The following is a 22,437-nucleotide window of genomic DNA, read 5'->3' as shown; positions in this document are numbered from 1 at the left end:
AAAAAACAATATAAGCTTTATGAAAGAAATTGAAGGCCATGCATCGTATTTTACTAAGTTAGTGATGTTTGAATACACATGATTGGGAGTATGAGGCTCCTAGGTGTCGTATACACAACTCTGGGACACAACACCATGAGGGAAGAAATCGATTAACTCACATCTTGTTTTCCTACTTTAAGCAGTGTTAGGAGAGAGATGCAGAAACCAAAGATAGAAGTGCAAAATGCTCAACTCTGTCAAACAGCACTGAGCGGATTGCAGCATTCAGTGAATATCTAGTTTCACTAAAGCAGGAATACTAGAAACCCCATCGCGGAGGTATCATGTAAGGGTGATATAGTCAACTCTGTGAGAAAACACTGTGTGAGATCCACCGTCGACCTATCATCTTGTTTCACTATGTTAGCAAGGTTGGAATACAAACGTGGCAACCACCGAGGGGAGGGCAGTATGCACAACCCTGTGAACCAGCACGAGCAGATCGAGGATTTCAGTTACCATCTTGTTTCACTATGTTAGTTATATTGGAAGACGATGCATGGCGGTGCCTGGGTGGCTTAGTCGGTGAAGCGTCCGATTTTCGGTTAGGTCATGATCTCGCCGTTCGTGTGTTCGAGGCCAGCGTCGGGCTCTGTGCTGACTGCCAGCTCAGAGCCTGGAGCCTGTTTCAGAGTCTGTGACTCCTTCTCTCTCTGACCCTCCCCCTGCTCATGCTGTCTCTCTCTCTCTCTCCTAGAAATAAATAAAACATTAAAAAAATAAATAAATAAATAAATAAATAAAAAATAATTCTCCAGAAAATAATCCCAAGTGACATTGTGTGAAAAGTGGTTGTAGATTACAGATCAAGCGGTGTGCTTACGTTGTACTGAGAGACCTTGTAACCTGTATTTCAGTCTTAATTCATTGTTACAGGTTTATGCATTCAAGGCTCACAGGAGCCCAGACATGGCAGCCCTGGGAGGGAGGGCCATCCCTGATGTCCAGAGAGAGCTGAGCGCAGAGGAAGGTGCGGGCTCCCCCGCCACAGGGGACAGTGGACCTTCTTGTGCAGCTACCCACCCAGCAGGCCGGCTTGATGACTGATGGCAAGCCGTACTCTCAGAAATCTGTGTCCTTCGGGCATGCCTTCCCTTTCTCTCTTCTTTTCCTTTCTTTAATAGACGTAATGTTTTTAGAATGGTTTTAGGTTCACAGCAGTAATCAGCAGCTAGTACAGAGTCCCCCGTACCCCCTGTCCCCAGGCCCACCCATCCTCCCCCACTGTCCGCACGCCTCACCAGCCCCCTTTTGAAAAAAAAATTTTTTTTTAATGTTTGTTTTTGAAAGACAGAGCATGAGCTGGGGAGGGGCAGAGAGAGGGGGAGACACAGAATCGGAAGCAGGCTCCAGGCTCCAAGCTGTCAGCACAGAGCCCGACATGAGGCTCTCGTGAACCTTGAGATCATGACCTTAGCTGAGGGTGGATGGTTAACTGACTGAGCCACCCAGACCAGCCCTGTGTGTTCGTTTGTTTGAACTGAGGAATAATTTTCATGTTGTGAAATAACAGGCTCTTAAGTATAGAGTTTAACGTTGACAGAGGTACATGTGATTGTGCCCCCCACATTCCTGTCGGAGATTTTCATCATCCCAAAAAGTTCCCTTCCCTCCAGGGCATCCGCCCCTCTGACTTAACAGAGCGCCGTATTTGGAGGTGTTACCTACATCAGTGATTGCCGACTGCGCTGGCCCTCCCAGCCGCGTCCAGGTCTCCCCTGCAGGGGAAGCGCATTTAAGCAGCCGTACGTGGCCGGAACTGTGTGTGGTGCCGTCAACTAGTACCTTCTGAAAGGAGGACAAAGGGAAAAATAGCAGGGCTGTTAAATTTTTTTCTGCTCACTTCATGGTCATAGACACACCAATAAAATGACGGAGCTGCTAGCAGAAATAAAACATTAAAAAAAAAAAATTTTTTTTTTTTAATGTTTTATTTTTTTCTAGGAGAGAGAGAGACAGCGTGAGCAGGGGAGGGTCAGAGAGAGATGGAGTCACAGACTCTGAAACAGGCTCCAGGCTCTGAGCTGGCAGTCAGCACAGAGCCCGACGCGGGGCTCGAACCCACGAACCGTGAGATCATGACCCAAGCGAAAGTCGGACGCTTAACCACTAAGCCACCCAGGCGCCCCAATAAAACAATTTTAAAAATTGATGTAAGAAACACCCACATGCTTTTGTGGAGTGCTGAGGTATGTTCCGTATTTACTGAATGGCTCTAATTTAAGTTCTGTATTTTGTATTTTAAATTAATTAAAGGGGTCTGAGTGGCTCAGTCAGGTAAGTGTCTGACTCTGACTCTTGTTTCAGCTGATGTCATGATATTGTGAGTTTGAGCCCCGCGTCAGGCTTCATGCTGACAGCATGGAGCCTGCTTGGGATTCTCTCCCCCTCTCTCTGCCCCTCCCTCGCTTTCATACATGTGTGCACTTGCACACACACTCTCTCTCCCTCTCTCAAAGTAAACTTTAAAAAAATAAAAATAAATGGATGCGCAGTCTCCCCTGTATATCTCTGGCTTGTTTTATTCACAGGATTTCCTTAATGAAGTGGATCCTGGAGATTGGCAGAAATTTGTGAAGACTGGACTCAAGTAAGTCATTTTCATTTTCTCGGTGTGATTCGGTGAAGGTGTGAACGCACGCCGCAGGGCCAGCCTTGGAGCCTGTCAGCAGGGTGTCCGTGCAGAGCCGGAGCCATCCGGGTTGCGGAGGTAACGGGGTGTCTGTGGTGGAGAGGCTGAATGCTTTGCCCGTTGACGTGGAGTCTGCTTCTGTAGATGATGAGAGAAGCGGCCTTTAACAAATGAAATCTTTGGGGGCGACTGGGTGGCTCAGTCAGTTGAGTGTCCAACTTCGGCTTAGGTTATGACCTTGCTGTCTGTGAGTTCGAGCCCCGTGTCGGGCTCTGTGCTGACAGCTCAGAGCTTGGAGCCTGCTTTGGATTCTGTGATTCCCTCTCTGCTGCCCCTCCCTCCCCTCACTCTCTCTCTCTCTCTCTCTCAAAAATAAACATTAAACAAAAAAAAAAAACCCACGAAATCTTTTTTAGAAACCGGAAGCGTGCGGAGGGTAACACATCCAGATTTCCTAAGCAGCGCCCACTTCCTGTGTTTGTCCCCGTATGTTCTCTTCCCTTCCCCGAGAGCGTACTTCTCCTGAGGCCAGGCTCCATCACAGCGGGACTGTTTTGGTACTTTGGCTGCACGCCAGTAGGTTTCTAAACAGTAACGATAATGTATGCGTAATAACCCTACATGTCCTTTGTCTTTTTTTCCGCCTAAGCATTTCTGAGTTACCCAACCTGATACACAGTCCTGCGCCCGTTTGCTCGTACCGCGGGGGTGGGGTCCAGAATTCTGTCTTAAGACCATACCACCATCGATTTAGCCAGTGCCCTGCTGGCAAACGTCTTCCTCCCTCCCTCCCTCCCGTCCCTGCAGTGAAGGAGGCCTGTCTTCGTACCCTGTGCCGGGTTGTCTCTGGAAGGGGCGCTCGCTGGCTGCTAGTGTGGGCACGGCTTCAGTCTCACCAGATTGTTAACGTGCTCCCGAAAGTTTCTGAGCCACCCTCGCGCGGTGTGGCCTCACATCCTCACTAGCACTTGATAGGGTCAGACTCCTTAGGTTTTCGCAACCAGACCGTCATGAAACAATGTTTTGTTATGCCTTTAATTTTCATTTCCCTCATTATTCAGCAACGTGGATGACAGAGAAAAATACTGTACCCAAGAGGAGAGAAAGACGTGAGGGTGGGTTACGGGTTAATGACAACCTGGATCACCATCACAGCATGCTGACGTTTCGTTCCGTCTTTGGTAAACCTGTTTTTCTAGAATGCCCGCTATGTGCTGATTCTCAGCATCGTTCACATATGACCAGAAAGCTGCTTTTTTTAGAGCGTCATGCTTTCATTCCTTCAGTGGGTTCTGAGGGATTTAAATCAGAGAGGGCCTCCAGGCCACTGGATGGGTGGATTGAGTAGCTGGAAGAAGGGAACAGGCAGGCTGACCTGTCAAGGTGGGCTGGGCAGCGAGCATCATCTCTATCCATGGTCAGCGGTTCCTGCGTCTCCTGGCTTTTCAACTAAACATCATGTGGTGTTTGCACTGTCAGGGACATAAATGCACTCATCCCCACCCCCCACCCGCCCGCCGGCAATTCAGAAGTACCCCCTGTGATGGGTGGGTGGCTGGGGGCGGGTGATAAAGCATGCGTAATGCAGCGACAGCAGTAGAATCAAGATGGGGGTATGGATACGCACTGTAGACTTCTCATCTTTGCGGTGTGTTAGAGATGGGTTTCTTTTTTTTAAACTTTTTAATGTTTATTCGTTTTTGAGAGACTGAGTAGGAGAGCAGCTGAGAGAGAGGGAGACACAGAATGCAAAGCAGGCTTCAGGCCCTGAGCTGTCAGCACAGAGCCCTATGTGGGGCTCGAACCCACAAACTGTGAGATCATTGCCTGAGCTGAAGTTGGATGCTTAACCGACTAAGCCACCCAGGGACCCCTAGAGATGTTCCTTAATAAAACATCAAGGGAAAATTTTTTTGTTGTCTCCTGTGAAATAAAACTCCCCTTTGTGAAGCTCTTTCCTCCTTGGATTCTTGTCTCCTAGGTTTCGGTATCAGGACCACATGTTTTTAAAGGCCCTCCATGCCGCCATACAGCGCCTGTATGTTCCGGAAAACTCCATGTGCGCGCAGCTCACCCAGCTCCCGGTGGTCCACATGATGCTCACGCAGCATTCCCTGTTTCTGCCAACGCTCCTGAAGTCTGAAGAAGAGAACTCAGACAGTCAAGTAAAAGGTGACCCCTCACCCCGCCCTCCCATCTCTCAGAGATTTTGTTTCCTAATCTCGTGGTGCTCTCTGTGCACCAGGGTTTAGCCCCTGTATGTTTCTGGAGCTGAGGCAGCTTTGCCAAAGCGGCATTCGGCTATTTTGTTTCTGTCAAATCCAAGCCCGAGCAGTGTTTCCTCTGACTTCAGGTCCAAGGGCAAACACAGACCTTTCTTCACAGTCTGTCCCCACAGAAGTCGTGTCTAAGGTCTTGCTGCCGTATGGTAGGCACGTGTTAAAATCCGGGAACTAGGGGAAGTTAGGCGGTGTCTGCCCTGAGAGGAATTGTTTGGTTGTGTGAAATGCTTTAATGAGAAGATTGACACTTCCGTGGAAGGTGAAGGGTTCAAACATCCCTGTAAATAGTTCCCTGCCAAGAAGGTCTCTGAAAGCCCAAGGCCTAAAGCTCCGCCCCTAATTCAGCAGCATTGATTTTAGCGCCCACCCCGTGACCCTGAGTTCAGTGTGGGCTGCGGGAGAGGTCAGAGCAGATGGTCTGAAGGGCTCTGTCCTCTTGAAGCCACGCTCCGCTTAGAGACAACGTGCCGAAACCACCACCTGCGTTACCGATGTGGGGCGGGGGGGGGGGGGGGGGGGGGCAGGAGGAGTCGGGATGTGTTAGAGGTTTGCTAACGTGACCATGGAGGAAAATGCCTAGGTCTTAAAATCTTTGGTGGGACGGAGCATGAAGAGGGCGATGGTGGCTTGTCAGAGACCTGGGAGGAGAGGCCGTTGTGCACACGTGTGTGTTTATCTTACAAAAAGAAAAGGATGGCCGAGGCACAGCCCCAAGACCAGCGTTGCTCCGAGAAGGACGTTCGGAGCACTGATGTGTTCCCTGAAATGCCGCCGCCTCTTCTCCATGCGCACGGCCCCCCGTGCTGTTGTGCATTTCAGTGCTGTTTTCTTCCAGAAGCACTAGTGGATCTGATGTCAGTGGTGGTGAAGCTGTGTCCCTCCGTCTGTGAAAGCAGTCACTTCGCAGTGCTCCTTGGGGCCTATGGCGCCACTCTCAGTGTCCTGGGTAAGGGTGTGGGGACTGGGTGGTATGACCATGGAGCGTGTGGGTCCGGGCGCTTTGTGCAGTGTGTGGGGACCAGGCTGTGTGACCAGGGAGTGTGTGGGGACCTGGCTGTGTGACAGGGAGTGGGAGGGGACCTGGTGGTATAACCAGGGAGTGTGTGGGGACCAGGCCATATGACTAGTGGCCAGGGAGTGTGAGGGGACCCAGTGGTGTGACCAGAGTGTGAGGACCAGGCCATATGACCAGGGATTGTGAGGAGACCAGGCAGTGTGACCAGAGAGTGTGAGGGGACCAGGGAGTGTGACCATAGTGTGAGGGGATAGGGCAAGTGGTGTGACCAGGCAGAATGAAGGGACTGGGCCATATGACCAGGGAGTGTGTGGGGACCAGGTGAAAGGAGCGTGTGAGGGTTTCAGCTTTCTCAGTGGACCTTGATTTGACTTCTAGACCAGAAGATTCTGCTTCTTCTCCGGGCATATGAACAGAACAACTTCAGCCTCGTGAACTTCAGGTGAGCATTGGGCCTGGAGGGGTGAGCAGCAAGCTTTGAAGGGGCCACCCCAAGCCTGGGGCTCGTTCCGCAGGGCAGGCTCCCAGATTTTCTCTCCGGGGAAAGGGTAGGACGGGTGGGCCCCCCGCCCCCCAGCTTGCACACCGGCGTCCATGAAAGCCCGGCCTCGCGCCCTAAGGATCCTCTGGTGGCGGGGCTGCGCTGGCGGGGCCCCCTCCTGATGGTCACAGACCTGCCCCCAGACTTACTTCCGGCTGGAGTATCTAGTTTGGCTGATTTTTCTCATGCGTTACACCAGACGGGGGTGGCTTTAACAAGGCGCTGCTGGGGAGAGGGGTGAGGGGCCGACTGGATGTTAATCCCACACTCCCCGTGTCTCTCACACGCAGGTGCGGGCTCTGTCTCTGGACTTGTCTCTGTCCGTGTGTGTTTGTCTCATTCTGTATCTGCCTTGTCTGCCTCTTTGTCCACTCCTGCGTCCCCAGGGGCTGTGTCCTCCGTCGGCACAGCTTTGGGCCTGAAGGGCCGAGACTGGCCCTGCCCTCCCCTACCCTAGGATGAGGTTGACGGGACTTTTGTCCAGTGTGCTGTTCGTGGAGAGCATGTTAGGTTCTCTGTGCTGCCCCAGCAGTACCTTCCCTCCTTACCGCGTGGGCCGGCTCCCCGGCATCTGCCCAGTACGTGCATGAAGAGCTCGGTGTGTTAGGGCAGGAAATGAGGAAGCTGGGCCAAGATAAACAGTTCAGGGGGGAGCTCCGCAGGGAGGAGAAAAAAAATACCTTCCATGGTGGAATGCTTTTCTTTTTTTAAACTTTTTAAAAATATCTATTCATTTTGGAGAGACAGAGAGTGAGCAGGAGGGGGTCAGAGACAGGGAGACACAGAATCCGAAGCAGGTTCCAGGCTCTGAGCCATCAGCGCAGGGCCCGACATGGGGCTCAAATTCACAAACCATAAGATAATGACCTGAGCCAAAGTCAGACACTCAACCAACTGAGCCACCCAGGTGCCCCAGACTGTTTATTTTTTAACTCGAATGACTGCTATTGACCTTCACAGAAATGAGTGTTTATTGAGAATTCAAAGATGTTCACTGAGCCCTTGCAGTTTTACCAGGTGCTGGGCCCAGCACTGTTGGGGATCCTAGAGGAATAAGACGCCGTCTTGCTGTCTCTTGAGGGGATCGGATTATTGTAATTGTAACTCTTTGATTGGCCTCTGGTGGTGAAGGCCCGCCAGGGAATGCTTGTGACAGGGTTGGCGCTGGAGGGAGTTGACGGAGGTGAGGTTGGTGGAGGAGCCTGTGGACACCATGTGGCGGGAACAGTGTCCCCGCAGCTGAGTCAGGAAAGGTGTACATTTCTAGGCCTGGTGAGCAGTTCAGCTTCTGTGCAGCACAGGACACGTGTGGGGAAATGGTGGTGGGAAAGCCAGGCAGGTGGTTGGTGAGGTTTTAAGTATCAGACTGAAATATTTCCATCCAGGGCACGAGAGCTGATAGACATTTTGGGACAGAGACGTGGCCCTCATCTGAGCCAGGCTTTTGGGGAGCAGCCTCTGGCAGCGGGGAGGTGGGGAGGAGGTAGTGGGGAGGAAGGGAGGAGGAAGGCGAGGTGCTCTCTTCGGGGCAGCTGTAATGTGTGCTGGTGACATGAAAGGTCGAGGTGCTTACATGGCAGGGACGGCCACGAGGCCGTTCATGCAGACCCGCTCTGCTCACGCTGCCCATGACCAGGAAGGGGTCTGAAGCAGCAAAGCGTCATCAGCCGGGATTCTGCTGGACGATGCTGCAGGTCTGGCCCAGGACGGACTCTGGAGCCAGACCCCTCCCCCCAAGTTTTGCCTTCCAGCTGTGCCACTAACCATCTGGGCAGTTGACCAGCTGTGCAATTTCCTTAACCCTCTCTGGGCCTCTACCGCTGTTTGCAAAATGGGGGTAGCAATAGTACCTACCTTATGGGGTAGTCACACAGATAAGTGGATTAACGGCTGTGAAGGGTTTAGAGTAAGTGGCACATCATAAGCTCCATAGAGGTGTCATTGTAACCCCCTCACTGTCACCCTCCGTCTTCATTGCTGGCATCTCCTCCCCTCCCCCCGCCCCATGTCATGATGGGAATGAAATGATACACTCTCCGGATAGTGCCTGGTGTGTGCCAACTGCTCCACCAAGCTGCCCATGAGGGTCACTGTCGCCAGCCTGGACTCTGTCCCAGCGGGGCCCCGTGACCCGTGTGCTCCCCCTGCCCCGCCCTAGGGTGCTGCTGTGGGGCCCGGCGGCCGTGGAGCATCACAAGACATGCCGGAGCCTGGGCAAGTCGCTGTGGCAGCAGCCGAGCGTCGGGGACATCCTCCGCCTGCTGGACCGGGACCGGATGATGAAGACCATCGTCCACTTCCCGCAGAGCCGGAGGCTGCTGCCCCCCGAGGTGCGGGGGTGGGGGGAGGTGGGAGGCGGGGAACGCTCCCGGCAGCTGTGCGTGCCGTATGCGCTGTGATGTGCCAGCGCTGCTTCTCTTAGGGTTTATTAACCTCGGGTTAAGTAAAATCCCAACTGTGTGTAAAGGGACCAAGACAGGACCCCCGCGGACCTGTCCCTCAGCCTCCACAGTTACCAGCACCAGCTGTGCGTCCGTGATGTATAACCCCCCCCGCCCCCCTCCCTGCCAAGAGACTAACTTGCAGCAGAGCCAGCGATGCCCGTTCCCTGCAGAACCACTGTGTTTTGACGGAACCATTTTATTTTGTGCTTTTGAATATTCAGAATAACTGGAACTCTAGACATGGTGGGTGAGCATTCCTGTGTTACCATGTTTATGAGGCCAAACCACACACGTTTGTCTGTTTCGGGCTGTTTCAGGACGGACAGGAGCTGATATTTAAGGACAAGAGCACAGTGGATCTCGATGGCCTTTATGACCCCTGCTTTCTCCTGCATCTCTTCAGTGAACTCACCAGGCCAGGTAACCGGCAGAGCGCGTTTCTTGTGGGGATCACTCACTCCTACCGTAACCGAGGATCATAACTAATCCCGGGAGGGGCCTCATCTGCCTTCTTACCTTTTCAGAAAAGTAACAGTGAAGGTTTTAAATACAGTGATTTGAAGATTAAAAAAAACAAAAAAAAAAAAACCTGATAATTTTTAAAATCTGGGAGCATCCTTTCATGCTCAATCTTTTCCTAACTCTCAGTAGCAGGAGGCTTTTCCGAATTCTCACTGGGTGGTGATCCAGGGACCACCGGATTTTATGCTGGAGGATGAGTGAGAGCCTGCTGAGGTTGGCTTTCCTTGGCTTACATATATTTTTGAAATTGTATTTGTATCTAGTGGCCCGAGCGCGGGAGTCTTCATGAGCAAGCGTAGGCAGGGGATGGAACGCAGGCATGTGTACACGTACCCGCTGGGGAGCCCGGGTCTGATTCCCAGGTCAGGCGGGTCTGTTGGTTTGGGGCATTTCGTTGGCGACGGGCATGTCGTGATAGCCCATCGTGGCTGTAATGTGCATTTTCCTAGCGGCTGCTGATGTCCAGTGTCCGTGGTTCACTTGCCATGTGTATGTCCTCTTCAGTGAAATGTCAGGTCATGTCTTTTGCCCATTTTCTTTCTTCTTTTTTAATTTTTTAAATCTTTATGAATTTTTGAGAGAGAGAAACAGAGCACAAGCAGGGGAGGAACAGAGAGAGAGGGAGACACAGAATCCAAAGTAGGATTCAAGGTCTGAGCTGTCAGCACAGAGACTGACACAGGGCTCGTACTCATGGACCATGAGTTCACGTCATGACCATGAGTTCATGACGCTTAACCAACTGAGCCACCCAGGAGCCCCTCTTTTGCCCATTTTCTAATAGGATGTTTTTTTACTGTTGAGTTTTGAGAGGTCTTTATATATTCTAGAAACTCGTTCTCTGTTGCATATGTGGTTGGTAAATATTTTCTCCCAGTCCGTAGCTTACCTTTTCATCTCTTCACAAGGTCTTTCCCAGAGCCGAAGTTTATCATCTTGATCAAGTCCAGTTTAGCAATTTTCCTTTTTAGGGACCACACCTGTACTGATAGTCCTGGCTGGAGGGGCAGGAAGGGCAGGAGCGCCCCCTGCCGGCCCCTCACTGGGCCTCCCCTCGCAAGGCATCCTCTGATGCCCAGTGGGGGCCAGGCGAGGCCTCTGGTTACTGCCCTCCCCCACCTCTCTCAGACAGACGCCACCCCAGGAGGGGACCCAGGGCTCTGTGTCACACCCAGGGAGGCTGAAGGCCAGCCTCCGTGCTCTGCCTTCACTGGCGTGGGTGGGAGCCCGTGGGAGTGGCTTTCTCTGAGGTATTTGGCTGAAGCAGAGCAAGTTATTTATTGTCGGAGTTTTCTATCTTGCTAAGCTGCTCCTTTTTGAGTCTTTTGTCTAGAGACTAAGAAAGGGCAGCCTTTTGTTCAGGCATTGCCTGTGCCTGTTGGTTTCATGGGTTGCTGGCTTCTTCAGGTCGAAGTCTAGGACACCAGAAGCAGAAAGAAAACGTAGGGAACTGCCCTGAGGTCCCCCAGGCGCTCCGCTTCCTTTCTACCTTTTAGAGTCGCCTTAACATTTGTCCAGGTTGCTTGAATTGTACTTACTAGTAAAAGTAGAGAAAATATTGTCAACTCCGTCTTCTCAGAATTACACATCTAATTTAAGTAATTTTTACCATTAGCTGTTACATTCACAGTTCGAAAGTCACATGGTACCAACGGGCGTGTGGGGAAACTCTCCTTCCCACCTGACCCCTCGCCGTGGGTTCCTCCGAGCGGGGACACGTGTGACCTGTTCCTTGCACGTGGTCCTGGGCCCAGCTTGCTGCTTTGAGGGTTGTCATGACTCTAGCCAGGCCTATGCAGAGGGCCGCCCGGGACAGGCGTGTGCGCGGGAGGGGGTGCACGTTCCGCGTCTCTGCTCTTTGGCGCGACCGGCATGATGCCTGCAGGGCCCCAGGCTCCTCCTTCCTGCTGGACTTAACGTCCCCAGGGACTAGGTACACTCGGAGACTGCGTCACCTTATTCCTGCTGTCCTGTCCCTTTTCAACTCAGGGTTGTCTTTTTATGGAACGCCTGGGGGGCTCAGTCGGTTAAGCATCTGACTTCAGCTCAGGTCACAGTCTCACGGTTTGTGGGTTCGAGCCCTGCATCGCTCTGCTGACAGCTCAGAGCCTGGAGCCTGCTTCGCATTCTCCCTCTCTCTCTGCCCCTCCCCCATTTGCACTCAGTCTCTTTCTCTCTCTCTCTGAAAAACTAAACAGTAAAAGAGAAAAGATCTAAAGTTGTCTTTTTACGCTCCAGTGCGCCTACGCATGAACAGATTGGCGCTCCCTTTCCGAACAACAGGACGACAGGGCAGGTTCTTCTCTGGGACCTCCCACTGGTGGGCCCCCGGGGTTGCTGTGGTCCCCTGGCCTCTGGGGACATGGTGCTCTGTGGCCGAGCTAGATTTCATTCGCTGGAGAGCCGGACATTTCATGCCAGCGTCACGTCACCGGAATGGCCAGCGGGTGGCCTAACTGCCCCAGCGACGTCGCAGCAGATTAGCCTAGGCCCATGGACCAGCGCGGCCCAGAAGCCCTCCTTCCCCTCACCCCCCACCCCTGCCCTGGCAGCGCCAGTGAGGTCTGTTTCTCCTCAAACATGAAAATAGATTTTCCACAGCCTGCAAATAAGAGGTAACTTGAGTGGATTATGACAAATCATTTAGTCTGTTACTCGGTCTCTTAATAGAGCTTTTAAGAGACAGAAGGCAGAGGCTTGGAAAACACTAATAGAAAAATACTAAAAATAGGACACAGAGCCTTTCTCAGAATCTTGAAGATTGCCCTTTTTGGGTCGGAAGGGCAGTGTCTGGGAGGCCTTTGTGAAAAGAGGTCATTAGTCAATGGGCTTTTAAGTCAGGGAAGTCTCCAAATACAGCCTATTTTAAGTTTGATTGGCACAATGCAGGTAGGAAGGTACGCAAAACATGCTTGCCCTAAAAAGGATTTGTGGTAGCTTGAAATACCAGTTACACTAAGAACATTTGCAGTAAAGTAGAAAATTTTGTAAAGTGTAGAGGTAGATACAGATATAAAAGTATGAAAATATTAAAAGAAGAAAACAGACAAGAAAAGCTAGGTCATTAAATTTTGCTCGGCAATACTTACTGTCCATAATAATAAATGGAAGCATAATGCTTTAAATAAATGTTGTGTCTGATAAAAGGAAGCATACCAGTTCGTAGAGAGATTTCTAGCAGTAAAATGGTTAAGTTGAACAGAACAGAGATCTGTGAACAGCAAATGGCCAATGTAGGCTAGGTTTATTGTTGTTGAATTAAATTATGAATCTATTTTTCATATTATTCTTAGCACCTGTTTTTCTTTTTGTTTTTGCTTTGGTGAAGAAGCACAAAGAATGTTTTGGGGTTTTTTTAATGTTTATTTTTGAGAGAGAGGTAAACAGAGTGCCAGCAGGGGAGGGGCAGAGAGAGAGGGAAACACAGAATCCAAAGCAGGCTCCAGGCTCCCAGCTGTCAGCACAGAGCCCGATGCGGGGCTCGAACCCATGAACTGCGAGATCATGACCTGAGCCGAAGTCGGACGCTTAACTAACTGACTGAGCCACCCAGGCGCCCATCACCAAGAATGTTTTAAATGAACTTTCATTGAAGTGTAATACAGAGAGACGACCGCAAATCCTACATGTGTGGTGGGCGTACTGGTGAAATCACCCGCTGGATCAATGAGCAAAACATCATGGGTGGCTCTCCCTAGTCAGTACCCCTCCCCCTCCAGCAGGACCCAGGCCCTGTATTTGAACTTTATGCATATGTGTTCTGTTGTCCCAGCTCCGGTAGCACAAAAAGTTCTCAACAGTGTTCTTACTTCCTGCAGTGACACCCGGGTCCAAGTGTCGCTAATTTAACAGCAGATTCATCAGGACCTTAGGATCCTAAATGGGGCATGTGACTAGTTTTCAAGTGTGACCGCCAGACTTCAGAGAAACTACAGCCTCACTTGTCCCTTTCAGCCTTTTGCTGAAACCGGAACCCGTTTTCGTAACCTTCCTGCTTCCCTGCCCTGAGTCCTTGGCTGAGAAACGGTCCGCCAGGGCTGTTCGCACTGGCAGTGACAGATGCTTTCTCCACAGCGAATTCTTGTCCTCGGCAGAACTGGGCCGGTATCTCCAGTCTTAATTCACGTGTGCCACCGATCAGGGAGGCCGGTGTGCCATTCTCCGAGCCTCGCCACGGGGACACGGGCCCCCTGGACTCCTCTCTCGCCTGCCAGGCCACCCCCGGGAAGTGGAGGAGGAGGAGGCATCAGGAGGAGCCTGGCAGCACAGTCCTACCACCACTGAAGCCCATAAAACGGGTGCTTTTTGTTTTAATTCTTGGTACTCGTGTTGGTTCAGCCATTTTGATCTGAAGATCTGTTATGGGAAGGCCAGATTGCTGCCTGCTGCGAGGTTCCTGAAACAAAGAGAGTGGCGTTTATAACCGTTTCCCAATAGCCTGTTACACTCTCTGCCCCAGGCAGCTCTTTTCCTCGAGTGTTAGAAAGCCGGGGTGTCAGAGCAGCAGATGACCGCAGACGTGACATTGACTTTTCCTCCCGGACACGTGGAAAATCCATTTGTCTTGGAGAATGTGGGTGATTACTAGACACACCCTGGCCAGCTGAGTCTCGCTGTTTCTAGTGAGTGTAATCTTAAATGTTCAGACTGTTCTCTGTCTCAACTATATTCCGTCTACGTGTGTTTGTTTCGGAGGTGTGTAGGTGTATCTTAACACATCTCATCTTTTCCAAAACGGTATGTTATCCCACAGTTGGATGCTTTTTTTCCTCCTTCTCAAAACTAGTCACTTGTTAGAAATGATAAAATTTAGTCTGTACCCTGTTCGGGCCCAAGAGGCTTCTCATTATTTTTTTTTTCATCCTTTTACTTTTAACCTGCATGTTGGTATTTCCTGTTGACACTTGGATTTGGGTTTTGTCTTTTTGAAATCCAATCTGACCATCTCTGCCTTTTAGTTTGAACGTGTACACCCTTTACATCTAATGTAATTTTTTTTTATCCAATTCTGTTATGCTCTCTTTGTCAGCTTGTAGCTACGGTGCACGGTGTGTGTTGCCTTAGGGTGTATAGTGCTCGCCATTAGTTATTGTGGTTCACCTTCAAGTGAGATTTTCTACCACTGTGTGGGTGGTGGGAGCAGCCCACCATATATCCGTGTCTACGGATCAGTATCAATCTGTGTCTACCCCTCCCAGTTTTCCATGCTGTTCTACCAGACATTTCACTTCTGTGTGCTCTGACACCCACCATATATTGTTTTTGTTTCAAACTGTCAGTTATCTCTTCAAGAGATATAAATATCTTATATCCACCATTTTACAGTTGCCATTTCTGGTTCTCTTCATTCCTCTGTGTAGACTCAGATCCATATCACTGTCATTTTCCTTCTGCCTGACATAATTCCTTTAAGAATTCTTGTAGTTCAGGGGCACCTGGGTGGCTCAGTCTGTTAAGCATTTGACTTCTGCTCAGGTCATGATCTGGCAGTTTGTAAGTTCAAGCCCCACATAGGTCTCTGTGCTGACCCTGGAGCCTGCTTCAGATCATGTGTCTCCCTCTCTCTCTGCCCCCCTCCCAAAGATAAATAAACATTAAAAAAAATTTTTTTAAGGAAGAAGAATTCTTTCAGGGAAGCCTGAGTGGCTCAGTCAATTAGGTGTTTCTTAATTTCAGCTCCAGTAGTGATCTCATGGTTTGTGAGATTGAGCCCTGCATTGGGATTCTCAGTTAGGATTCTCTCTCCCTCTCTCTCTGCCCCTCCTCTGCTTGTACTCTTTCGTTCTCTCTCACAATAAATAAAATTAACAAAGAGTGGCACTTGGATGGCTCGGTCGGTTTGAGTGTCCGACTCTTGATTTTGACTTAGCTCATGATCCCAACGTTGTGGAATCAGGCTCTATGATGAGCATGGGACCTGCCTAAGATTCTCTCTGTCTCTCCTTCTACCCCAATCGTGCAGTCTCTCTTTTTCTCTCAAAAAAAGAAAAAAATTCTGGTCATTCATGACTGCTGATCAGTTCTTTCAGCTTTTTCATAGGAAAAAGGCTAACTTTGAAAAGATTTTCATGGGATATAAAATTCCAGACAGGTTTTTTTCCCTTACTGTACTTGAAAGATGTTGCCACCTGATTTTTGGGTTGTGTTGTTTCTAACAAGAAATCTATTGTCGTTCCTACTTTTGGTTCTGTATACGTTGTGTGACTGCTTTGAAGATTTTTTTTATCATTGGTTTCAAGCAGTTTAATTTAATGTGCTTTAGTGTGACTTTCTTTACATTTCTTGTCATTGGGGGTGTTCAGTGAGCTGCTTGGCTCTGTAGGTTATTGTTCTTGTCAAATATGAAAACGTTTTGGCCGTTCTTTCTTGAAACTTTTTAGGGACTTCAGTTAAACATATATGAGCCCGCTTGAAAATGGTCCCACAGCTCACTGATGTTCTGTTCCCGGGTTAAAATTTCTTTTCTCTGTGTGTTTCAGTTGGATCATTTCTGTTGCTGTCCTGGAGTTCACCGATCTTTTTTTTTTTTTTAAGTAATGTCTAATCTAATAATCCCCCTTCAGTGTGTTTTTCATCTTTGACATTTTAATTTTCATCTCTGGAACCTTGGTTTGGGTTTTTATAGCTTCCATGTGTTTGGTTAACATTTTCAGTGTTTCCTCCAGCTTCTTGAGCATGTAGTATACAGTTATATTAGTTACAGTAGGATTCTAGTTCTGTTATTTTCATCCTGAGTCATATTCAAACGGTGGGTTTTTCTAATGGGCTATATTCCTGCTTGTTAGACTGATAATTTTTTAGTGTAAACCAGACACTGTGTGTTTTACATTGTTTGGTGCTGGGTATATATATATTTTTTTTAACCTTTTGATTTGAGAGAGAGCAGACACGCACATGCGCATATGCAGGGGAGGCACAGAGAGAGAAAGAGAGAGAGAGGAGAGAAACAATCCTAAGTGGGGCTCAAACTCACAAACTGTGAGTGAGATCTTGTCCAGAGCTGAAATCAAGAGTCGGATGCTTAACCAACAGAGCCACCCAGGTGCCCTGGTGCTGGATATTTGTGTATTCCTGTGAATGTTCTCGAGCTTTGTTCTAGGACATAATTGAGCTGCTTAGACGTGGTTTGGTCCTTCCGGTCTTGCTTTGGATCTCTGTTAGATGGGACCAAAGCAGCGTTTAATCCAGGACAGACAGACTTCACCTCACGACTGAAGTGAAACCTTTCCAAGCAGTGTGCACTCTCCCTGTGAGCTGTGAGGGGTTCACCCTGGCTGGTGGGACAGGAGCCGTGTCCCGGCAGGTGTGAGCGTGGGGCTCCCCCTGTACCTCAGCCTTAGGTAACTTCCTCAGACGCCTTCCTCAGACACTCTTGCTGGGTGGCACTCAGCCAAAGAGCCTGGTGCCCTCTCTGTGACACCCTCCCTTGTGACGTCTGGCCTCCGTGGCCTCCCAGGCCTCCTGCTCCGTCTGCATAACTCTGAGGTCTCCAGTCACCACCTAGAAACCTCCAGGCTGCGAACTGGGACTATTGGGAAGGTTCATCTGTTTGTTTTCGCTCTGGGAGATTCCTCTCCTTTATCGCCTCATGTCCAGTGTCTTGAAAACCCTTGTTTTATCTCTTCAGTCTGGTTTTTTAGTTGCTTCAGGTGGACGGGGGCATCCGGTTTCTGCCACTCTCCTGGCCGGAAGTGGAAATGCTGGTTCTGCTTTGAGATGGTATAAATGTTGAGAAAGAGGAAGGAGACCGTGCAGAAGTGTCCACACCACCATTGGTCACCCTTCGACGCGGGAGAGGGTGCTGGTGCTGGTGGAAGTTACGTGTAGCTCTGCTACTTCTGAGGGACAAGGACACTTTATGGTTTAAAGTGATATCGGCGCTTTTGAGCGGCCCCTCGTTGGGGGACCATTACATGCCTGTGCAGCTGTTTACATCACAGCACAGAGACGTAGCTGATTAGTACAGTTTTTCCTCATTATTTATGCTCAGCATTTTAAATTGCCAAAATTTACCCTTTGAAAAGTCTCACTTCAGGAGGAGAAGAAAAAAAAGTTTCGTCTTTTTAAAATCATCATTAGTAGGGGCGCCTGGGTGGCTTAGTCGGTTAAGCGTCCGACTTTTGCTCAGGTCATGATCTCGCAGTTTGTGGGTTCGAGCCCCGCGTCGGGCTCTGTGCTGACTGCCAGCTCGGAGCCTGGAGCCTGTTTCAGTCTGTGACTCCCTCTCTCTCTGACCCTCCCCTGCTCACGCTGTCTCTCTCTCTCTCCTAGAAATAAATAAAAATATTTTAAAAAAATAATAATAAATAAATAAATAAATAAAATCATCATTAGTAGCGTGTCTTGTATCGATAGGTCATATATTACAAGGTTGCACATTTCACTTGGTTTGTGGGTATTCGTTTCACTTGGTTTGTGGTGGTGCCGAACTTAACCAGGTCACCAGTCACTCAGCCTGAGAACATCTGCTTGGGTGATGATCATGCCCAAACCCTGTGTCGTCATTTTGAAACACGGTGACCTATCTCTCTCCTAAGGTTGTTCTTCGTGGTTTTTTATCATATGATTTACGACAGGATTTATCTTGTAAAAAGCCCTGGGTCTTTACTAAAGAGAATTTAAAGTGTCCTGAATTTTGTTATTGTTAATCAAGCCCTTTAAGTCGTGGTCCTGGGGGTCCTCTTGTGTATCTGGCCTTCTCTCTTGGTCACATCATTTCCTGAAATGATTATGAGTTTTTACGAGGCCTCCCAGGTAGCAGATGGATATCCGCTAGCAAGCTCTTTAGACTCTAGCTTCTGTTCAAGTGTGGCGAGCCACTCTTCCGTGAGATTCTTGTGGTTTGCTTAAAGAAAGAACTAGGGTTGCAAAATGGATATAAGTTAATCCTTCATAAAATTGATGGGCCAGGTCAGACTGGTTTGCACTGGCTGAATTTCCCAGCTCCCCTGCCTTTGGTATTTTCCTTAGCGGTTTGTAGCAAGGAACTCAGACGCTGTGGCCTGAACAAGGGAGACATGGGAGCTGGTTTTCTCCGCTGGCTCCGCGGTTGTGTCCCCCAGGCCCCCAGCCTGCTGGGATCTCATGTCTCAGGTCTGAATGGCACCTCCGTTCTTCTCTGACTCGTTGAATGTTTGTGAGAAGTAATCCTGATTGGAGTTTATAAGCATTCTCGAAGCTGAAGGTATAGCTTATTGCCACGGAAGGGAAGACAGGCTCTTCTCCCACGTCAGCAGAAGGTAAGCTAAGGGGGCTGGAGAGACCTGTGTTTCTTGTATCCAGCCAGCTCTCGTTGCTGGTGTCAGCAATATGCAAAAGGAAATTTAATTGTGTTGCACAAGCATTGTGATCATTGCGTGTGTGTGCGTGCGTGTGTGTATTTAATGCTCTTTTTTATTTCCCATAGAACTTGTGGTAGACTGTCGAAAATTTTTGGACTCCAATTCGCTGGGCCTAACCGTCGCAGCCCTCAGCAGCTATGACCCCCAGATGCGAGCCGCAGCCTACCGCGTCCTGGCGGCCTTCTACTCGCACCTGGAGGGGGCGCGGTTCCGCGAGCAGCCCCAGGTGAGCGGGCCTCAGAGCGGCTCCGCGCCGCAGCGGGGTGGAGGGGGACAGCTCTCTGGGGGACCTGGAAGCATGGTGTCGGGAGACTTCTGATGAAGAACTGAGGTCTATTCCCCGTTAGGGGCTGGTGCTGGAGGTTGCCTCTGGTTCTCAACTCTGGGGAGACTGAGAAAGCGCTCCCCTTCGACAGGCTTCTTGTGCGTAGGTGGGCAGAGCAGTTCGTTTCTTTGGTCTGAACCGTGGCCAAGGCAGCTGTCTGTTACCCAGGACACACCGAGCCTCGGCAGTGTGTGCCCCAGGGCGGCGGGGAACAGGACAGAGCAGACTGTCAGGGTGTCACGGGCTTCTCCGCCTGCGCGCACCTGCCTGCTCCTCAAGGGACAGTGGAGGCCCCCCTGAGGCAGCAGCAGCGAGCACGACACTGCCGTTCTGTGTGTTCTGGGGTGCAAGGAGCAGAGCTGTCATGTAAGCGGCACGAGGCAAGGCTGGTCACAGCTGTTCTGAACATTCTTCTTTTTTCTCCCCCTTTCTTCTTTTTTCCTGGTTTTAAGCTACTTTACTTGCTGGATGTAGTCCGGAATGGGATACGAACTCAGAACATGAGACTCACCTTTACCTTGACTCTCTTCATTGCCAAAGCAGCCCTGCAGATTTTGAAGCCAGGTACCGCAGACAGGACCAGGTTGGGGTGAGGTTGAAATGTCGGGACGAGCACGTCCACCTGTTGGCGTTAATCCCACAGGCATAGCCTGTCACATGTGTGATGAGGGACGTGACCAGGTCACCCAGCGCTCATAACCGTGAGCCACATGGCTGTCCACAGTAGCAGACAGTGGATAAAGGATGGCTGTGAGAAAGCCTTCGTGGGCCCCTAGGGGTGAAATCCAGAAAAAAAATCCCATGAGAAGACACAGCGCAGGGCAGTGTGCATGATGGAGGATGGGAGATGTATTCGTATTCACTCACAGGCATGTGACGCTGTGGTAAAGGCATGTCATGGCCCCTGGCTCCTGGGGCTGCTGTGGGGGTACGTGGGTCCTGCACGTGCAAGGTGCCCGGCACAGGGAGTCTGTCCCCCAGCAGCTGCTGATCTGTACTTGGAAGTGAAAGCGCGCAGCCCGTGGGTCCTTAGCCGGAAAGTGGCCCAGGCGCGATGCAGGGCAGGAGGGCACGGCTCCTGCGACTCAGCGCGGGTACCACTGCTGACGTAGCGGGGGTGCCACTAGGGCCCCTGAGCAGGGCTGTCTGAGCGTAACACGGTCGCGTCCAGATGGTGAAGCATCCCCCCGCCTGAAGCCCGTGGACACGTAGCTTGTCCAGGGCCCCACAGTCCATCTCCGGTCAGCTTGCTTTTCAACTCAGATCTAGCGTTTATCTGCACCTACATAGTTTTTATTACATGGTTTTCTTCTCCTTAGAAAGTACGGGAGGAAAGAGAGTGATTAGTCATTTGTAGACACTAAAGGAAGAGACTCTTCTGAGACCGTATCCTAGCAGAGGCCACGGTGGTTGGCCTTGGCCTCCCGTGTAGTCTGTGCAACCTCAGACCTCGTGGCAGGGTCAGGGGCATGGGCAGCAGTGGTCATGGGGCGGGCTCCAGGGCCCCAGGCGGTCTCGACAGGTGGGAGGCGGTGATCGCGAGTAGGAAACGCAGGCGGAGGAGGCGTCTGTCCACATCAGCCTCGTTGCTTCCAGAGCCCAGTGCCCCAGGGGGTGTCTGAGCCCCCTGTGCCATGACAGTGACCTTCTGTGGGAGGCCGATGGGGCTGGGAGTCAGCCCTGTGCCCTCTGCGTGACTGGGTTCTACTCGGCATAGCAGCCGGGTGGAGCTTGCGTGGTGGGCTGCTGGCTGGGGAGGGACAGCCCTCCGGAGCCGCGAGCCAGAGCCCGCACGCGGCACGGAACCAAGGTGCCTTATCGCAGCCTGATTCTCGAGAGCTGCTCATCTGGATAAGGCTGCAAAACCTCCCCGGGAACAGGGATTGATGTATGCCCCCCAGATCCTGCTCCCCAACCCCGGCAGAGCATGGGGGGTCCTGCTGCTGCCTGCCGTCAGCCACTGTCCGCCTTTGTCCTCAGAGGAGCACATGTACATGAAGATCAGCAAGTTCCTGCTGTCACACGAGTACTTGAATATGAACAAGGTTCCAGGCTTTTACCAGTTCTTCTTCAGCTCAGACTTTGAGGTACTGCTTCTCAAGGACCCAAGGGCCCTCCTGTCCTTCCGGGGTCCTCCCCTTGCTCGGCACTGCTGGCTGCATGGCTTCCCGGGCCTTACAGGAGCCAGCAGATCCCACAGTCTTGCTCGCAGAAATGCTCGTCATTCCACACGTTAATTTGTAGGTGGCTTCTCACACCTTAAAAAGATGTACTTCTGAGGCCCAAGTTGTGTGGCCTTCTCGTTATATTTTCTTAGCGAGTGACCAAGTTAAATATGAAATGTGCTCTTGTAGGAACGCCTGTGTGAGTTGACACAGTGCGGTGCGTGAACTTGACCGTCTCCTTTACTTCCGGTCTGAAGAAACCGGATCGGATGTTGAGGAGGGGTTTCAATCACATGATCAGAAACAGGAACTTTTGCTGCCGCGGCTGCTTCTGTGGCCACCGCTCGAAACTGGTGGGGTCGGAATAGCCGTCCTTCGCTTGCCTAACAGTGGTTTCCGTTCGCCCGGGTTACAGCAGAGGACGGAACGCGAATGGGTGTTCGGGATCCTGCGGCAGGGGCTGCGAGACAGACACTGCTACGAGCTCTGCGCCCGGCGAGGGGTCTTCCACATCCTCCTGTCCTTCTTCAGCAGCCCCCTGTGCGATGACGAGGCGCAGGTAGGCGGGCCCCGCGTCTGTTTGAGGAGGAAGGGGCCACGCTTTTTCTCACACTTTTCTTTGGAATTCAGATCCGTGTGAATTCTCACCCCAGCCTAGACGTGACCGACCCACTCGTGTGACATTGAGCTGACTTCCCACGAGGGAAAGGGCTGGCACTCGCTGCCGCCTGTCCCCTGGGGACATGCTGTTCCTCGCGGCCCTTCTCTGATGCTGTTCCCTGTGTTGCTGGCTACAAAGTCTAGCAATAAATCACCCCCATAGATGGCTGACGTGCTTTTGCCAGGACCCTCTGGAGCCCCCAGAATTTCACTAAATGCATAGAAGCTGTAGTTTCTCAAAACTCAGCCAGGAAACAGGAGCCAGGAGTTGAAGCCAACTGTCTGTCGCACAGCCAGCGAGCAACTCCCCTCAACAGAGAGCTCGTGTGTGTGTGTGTGTGTGTGCGCGCGCGCGCGTGCGTATGCACGTGCGTGCGTGCGTCCGTGTCCTCAGTGCCTCGGGTGGCTGGAAGAAGGGAGTAGGTAGAGCTTTCAGGATCTGGATTAACTTCTAACCCCGTCAGCTTT

At 50.9% G+C, this 22,437-nt stretch overlaps 1 protein-coding gene across 1 annotated transcript in view; it reads left to right on the top strand.

The window, feature by feature from the left end:
• The window catches only part of URB1 (URB1 ribosome biogenesis homolog), a 74,000-nt gene that overhangs the window by 46,254 nt on the left and 5,309 nt on the right, over window positions 1–22,437 (top strand). Inside the window, exons 25-34 of the mRNA XM_039228752.1 lie at window positions 2,574–2,632; window positions 4,656–4,846; window positions 5,792–5,902; window positions 6,350–6,413; window positions 8,671–8,842; window positions 9,274–9,376; window positions 18,885–19,045; window positions 19,597–19,708; window positions 21,125–21,231; window positions 21,725–21,868. Of these exons, the coding sequence (XP_039084683.1) occupies window positions 2,574–2,632; window positions 4,656–4,846; window positions 5,792–5,902; window positions 6,350–6,413; window positions 8,671–8,842; window positions 9,274–9,376; window positions 18,885–19,045; window positions 19,597–19,708; window positions 21,125–21,231; window positions 21,725–21,868 (1,224 nt within the window). The remainder of the gene's footprint in view (window positions 1–2,573; window positions 2,633–4,655; window positions 4,847–5,791; window positions 5,903–6,349; window positions 6,414–8,670; window positions 8,843–9,273; window positions 9,377–18,884; window positions 19,046–19,596; window positions 19,709–21,124; window positions 21,232–21,724; window positions 21,869–22,437) is intronic.

This window comes from Hyaena hyaena, unplaced genomic scaffold, assembly GCF_003009895.1.
Source record: "Hyaena hyaena isolate Hyena2069 unplaced genomic scaffold, ASM300989v1 scaffold_2, whole genome shotgun sequence".
Taxonomy (NCBI): domain Eukaryota; kingdom Metazoa; phylum Chordata; class Mammalia; order Carnivora; family Hyaenidae; genus Hyaena; species Hyaena hyaena.
This window is presented reverse-complemented; position numbering and strand designations above follow the sequence as displayed.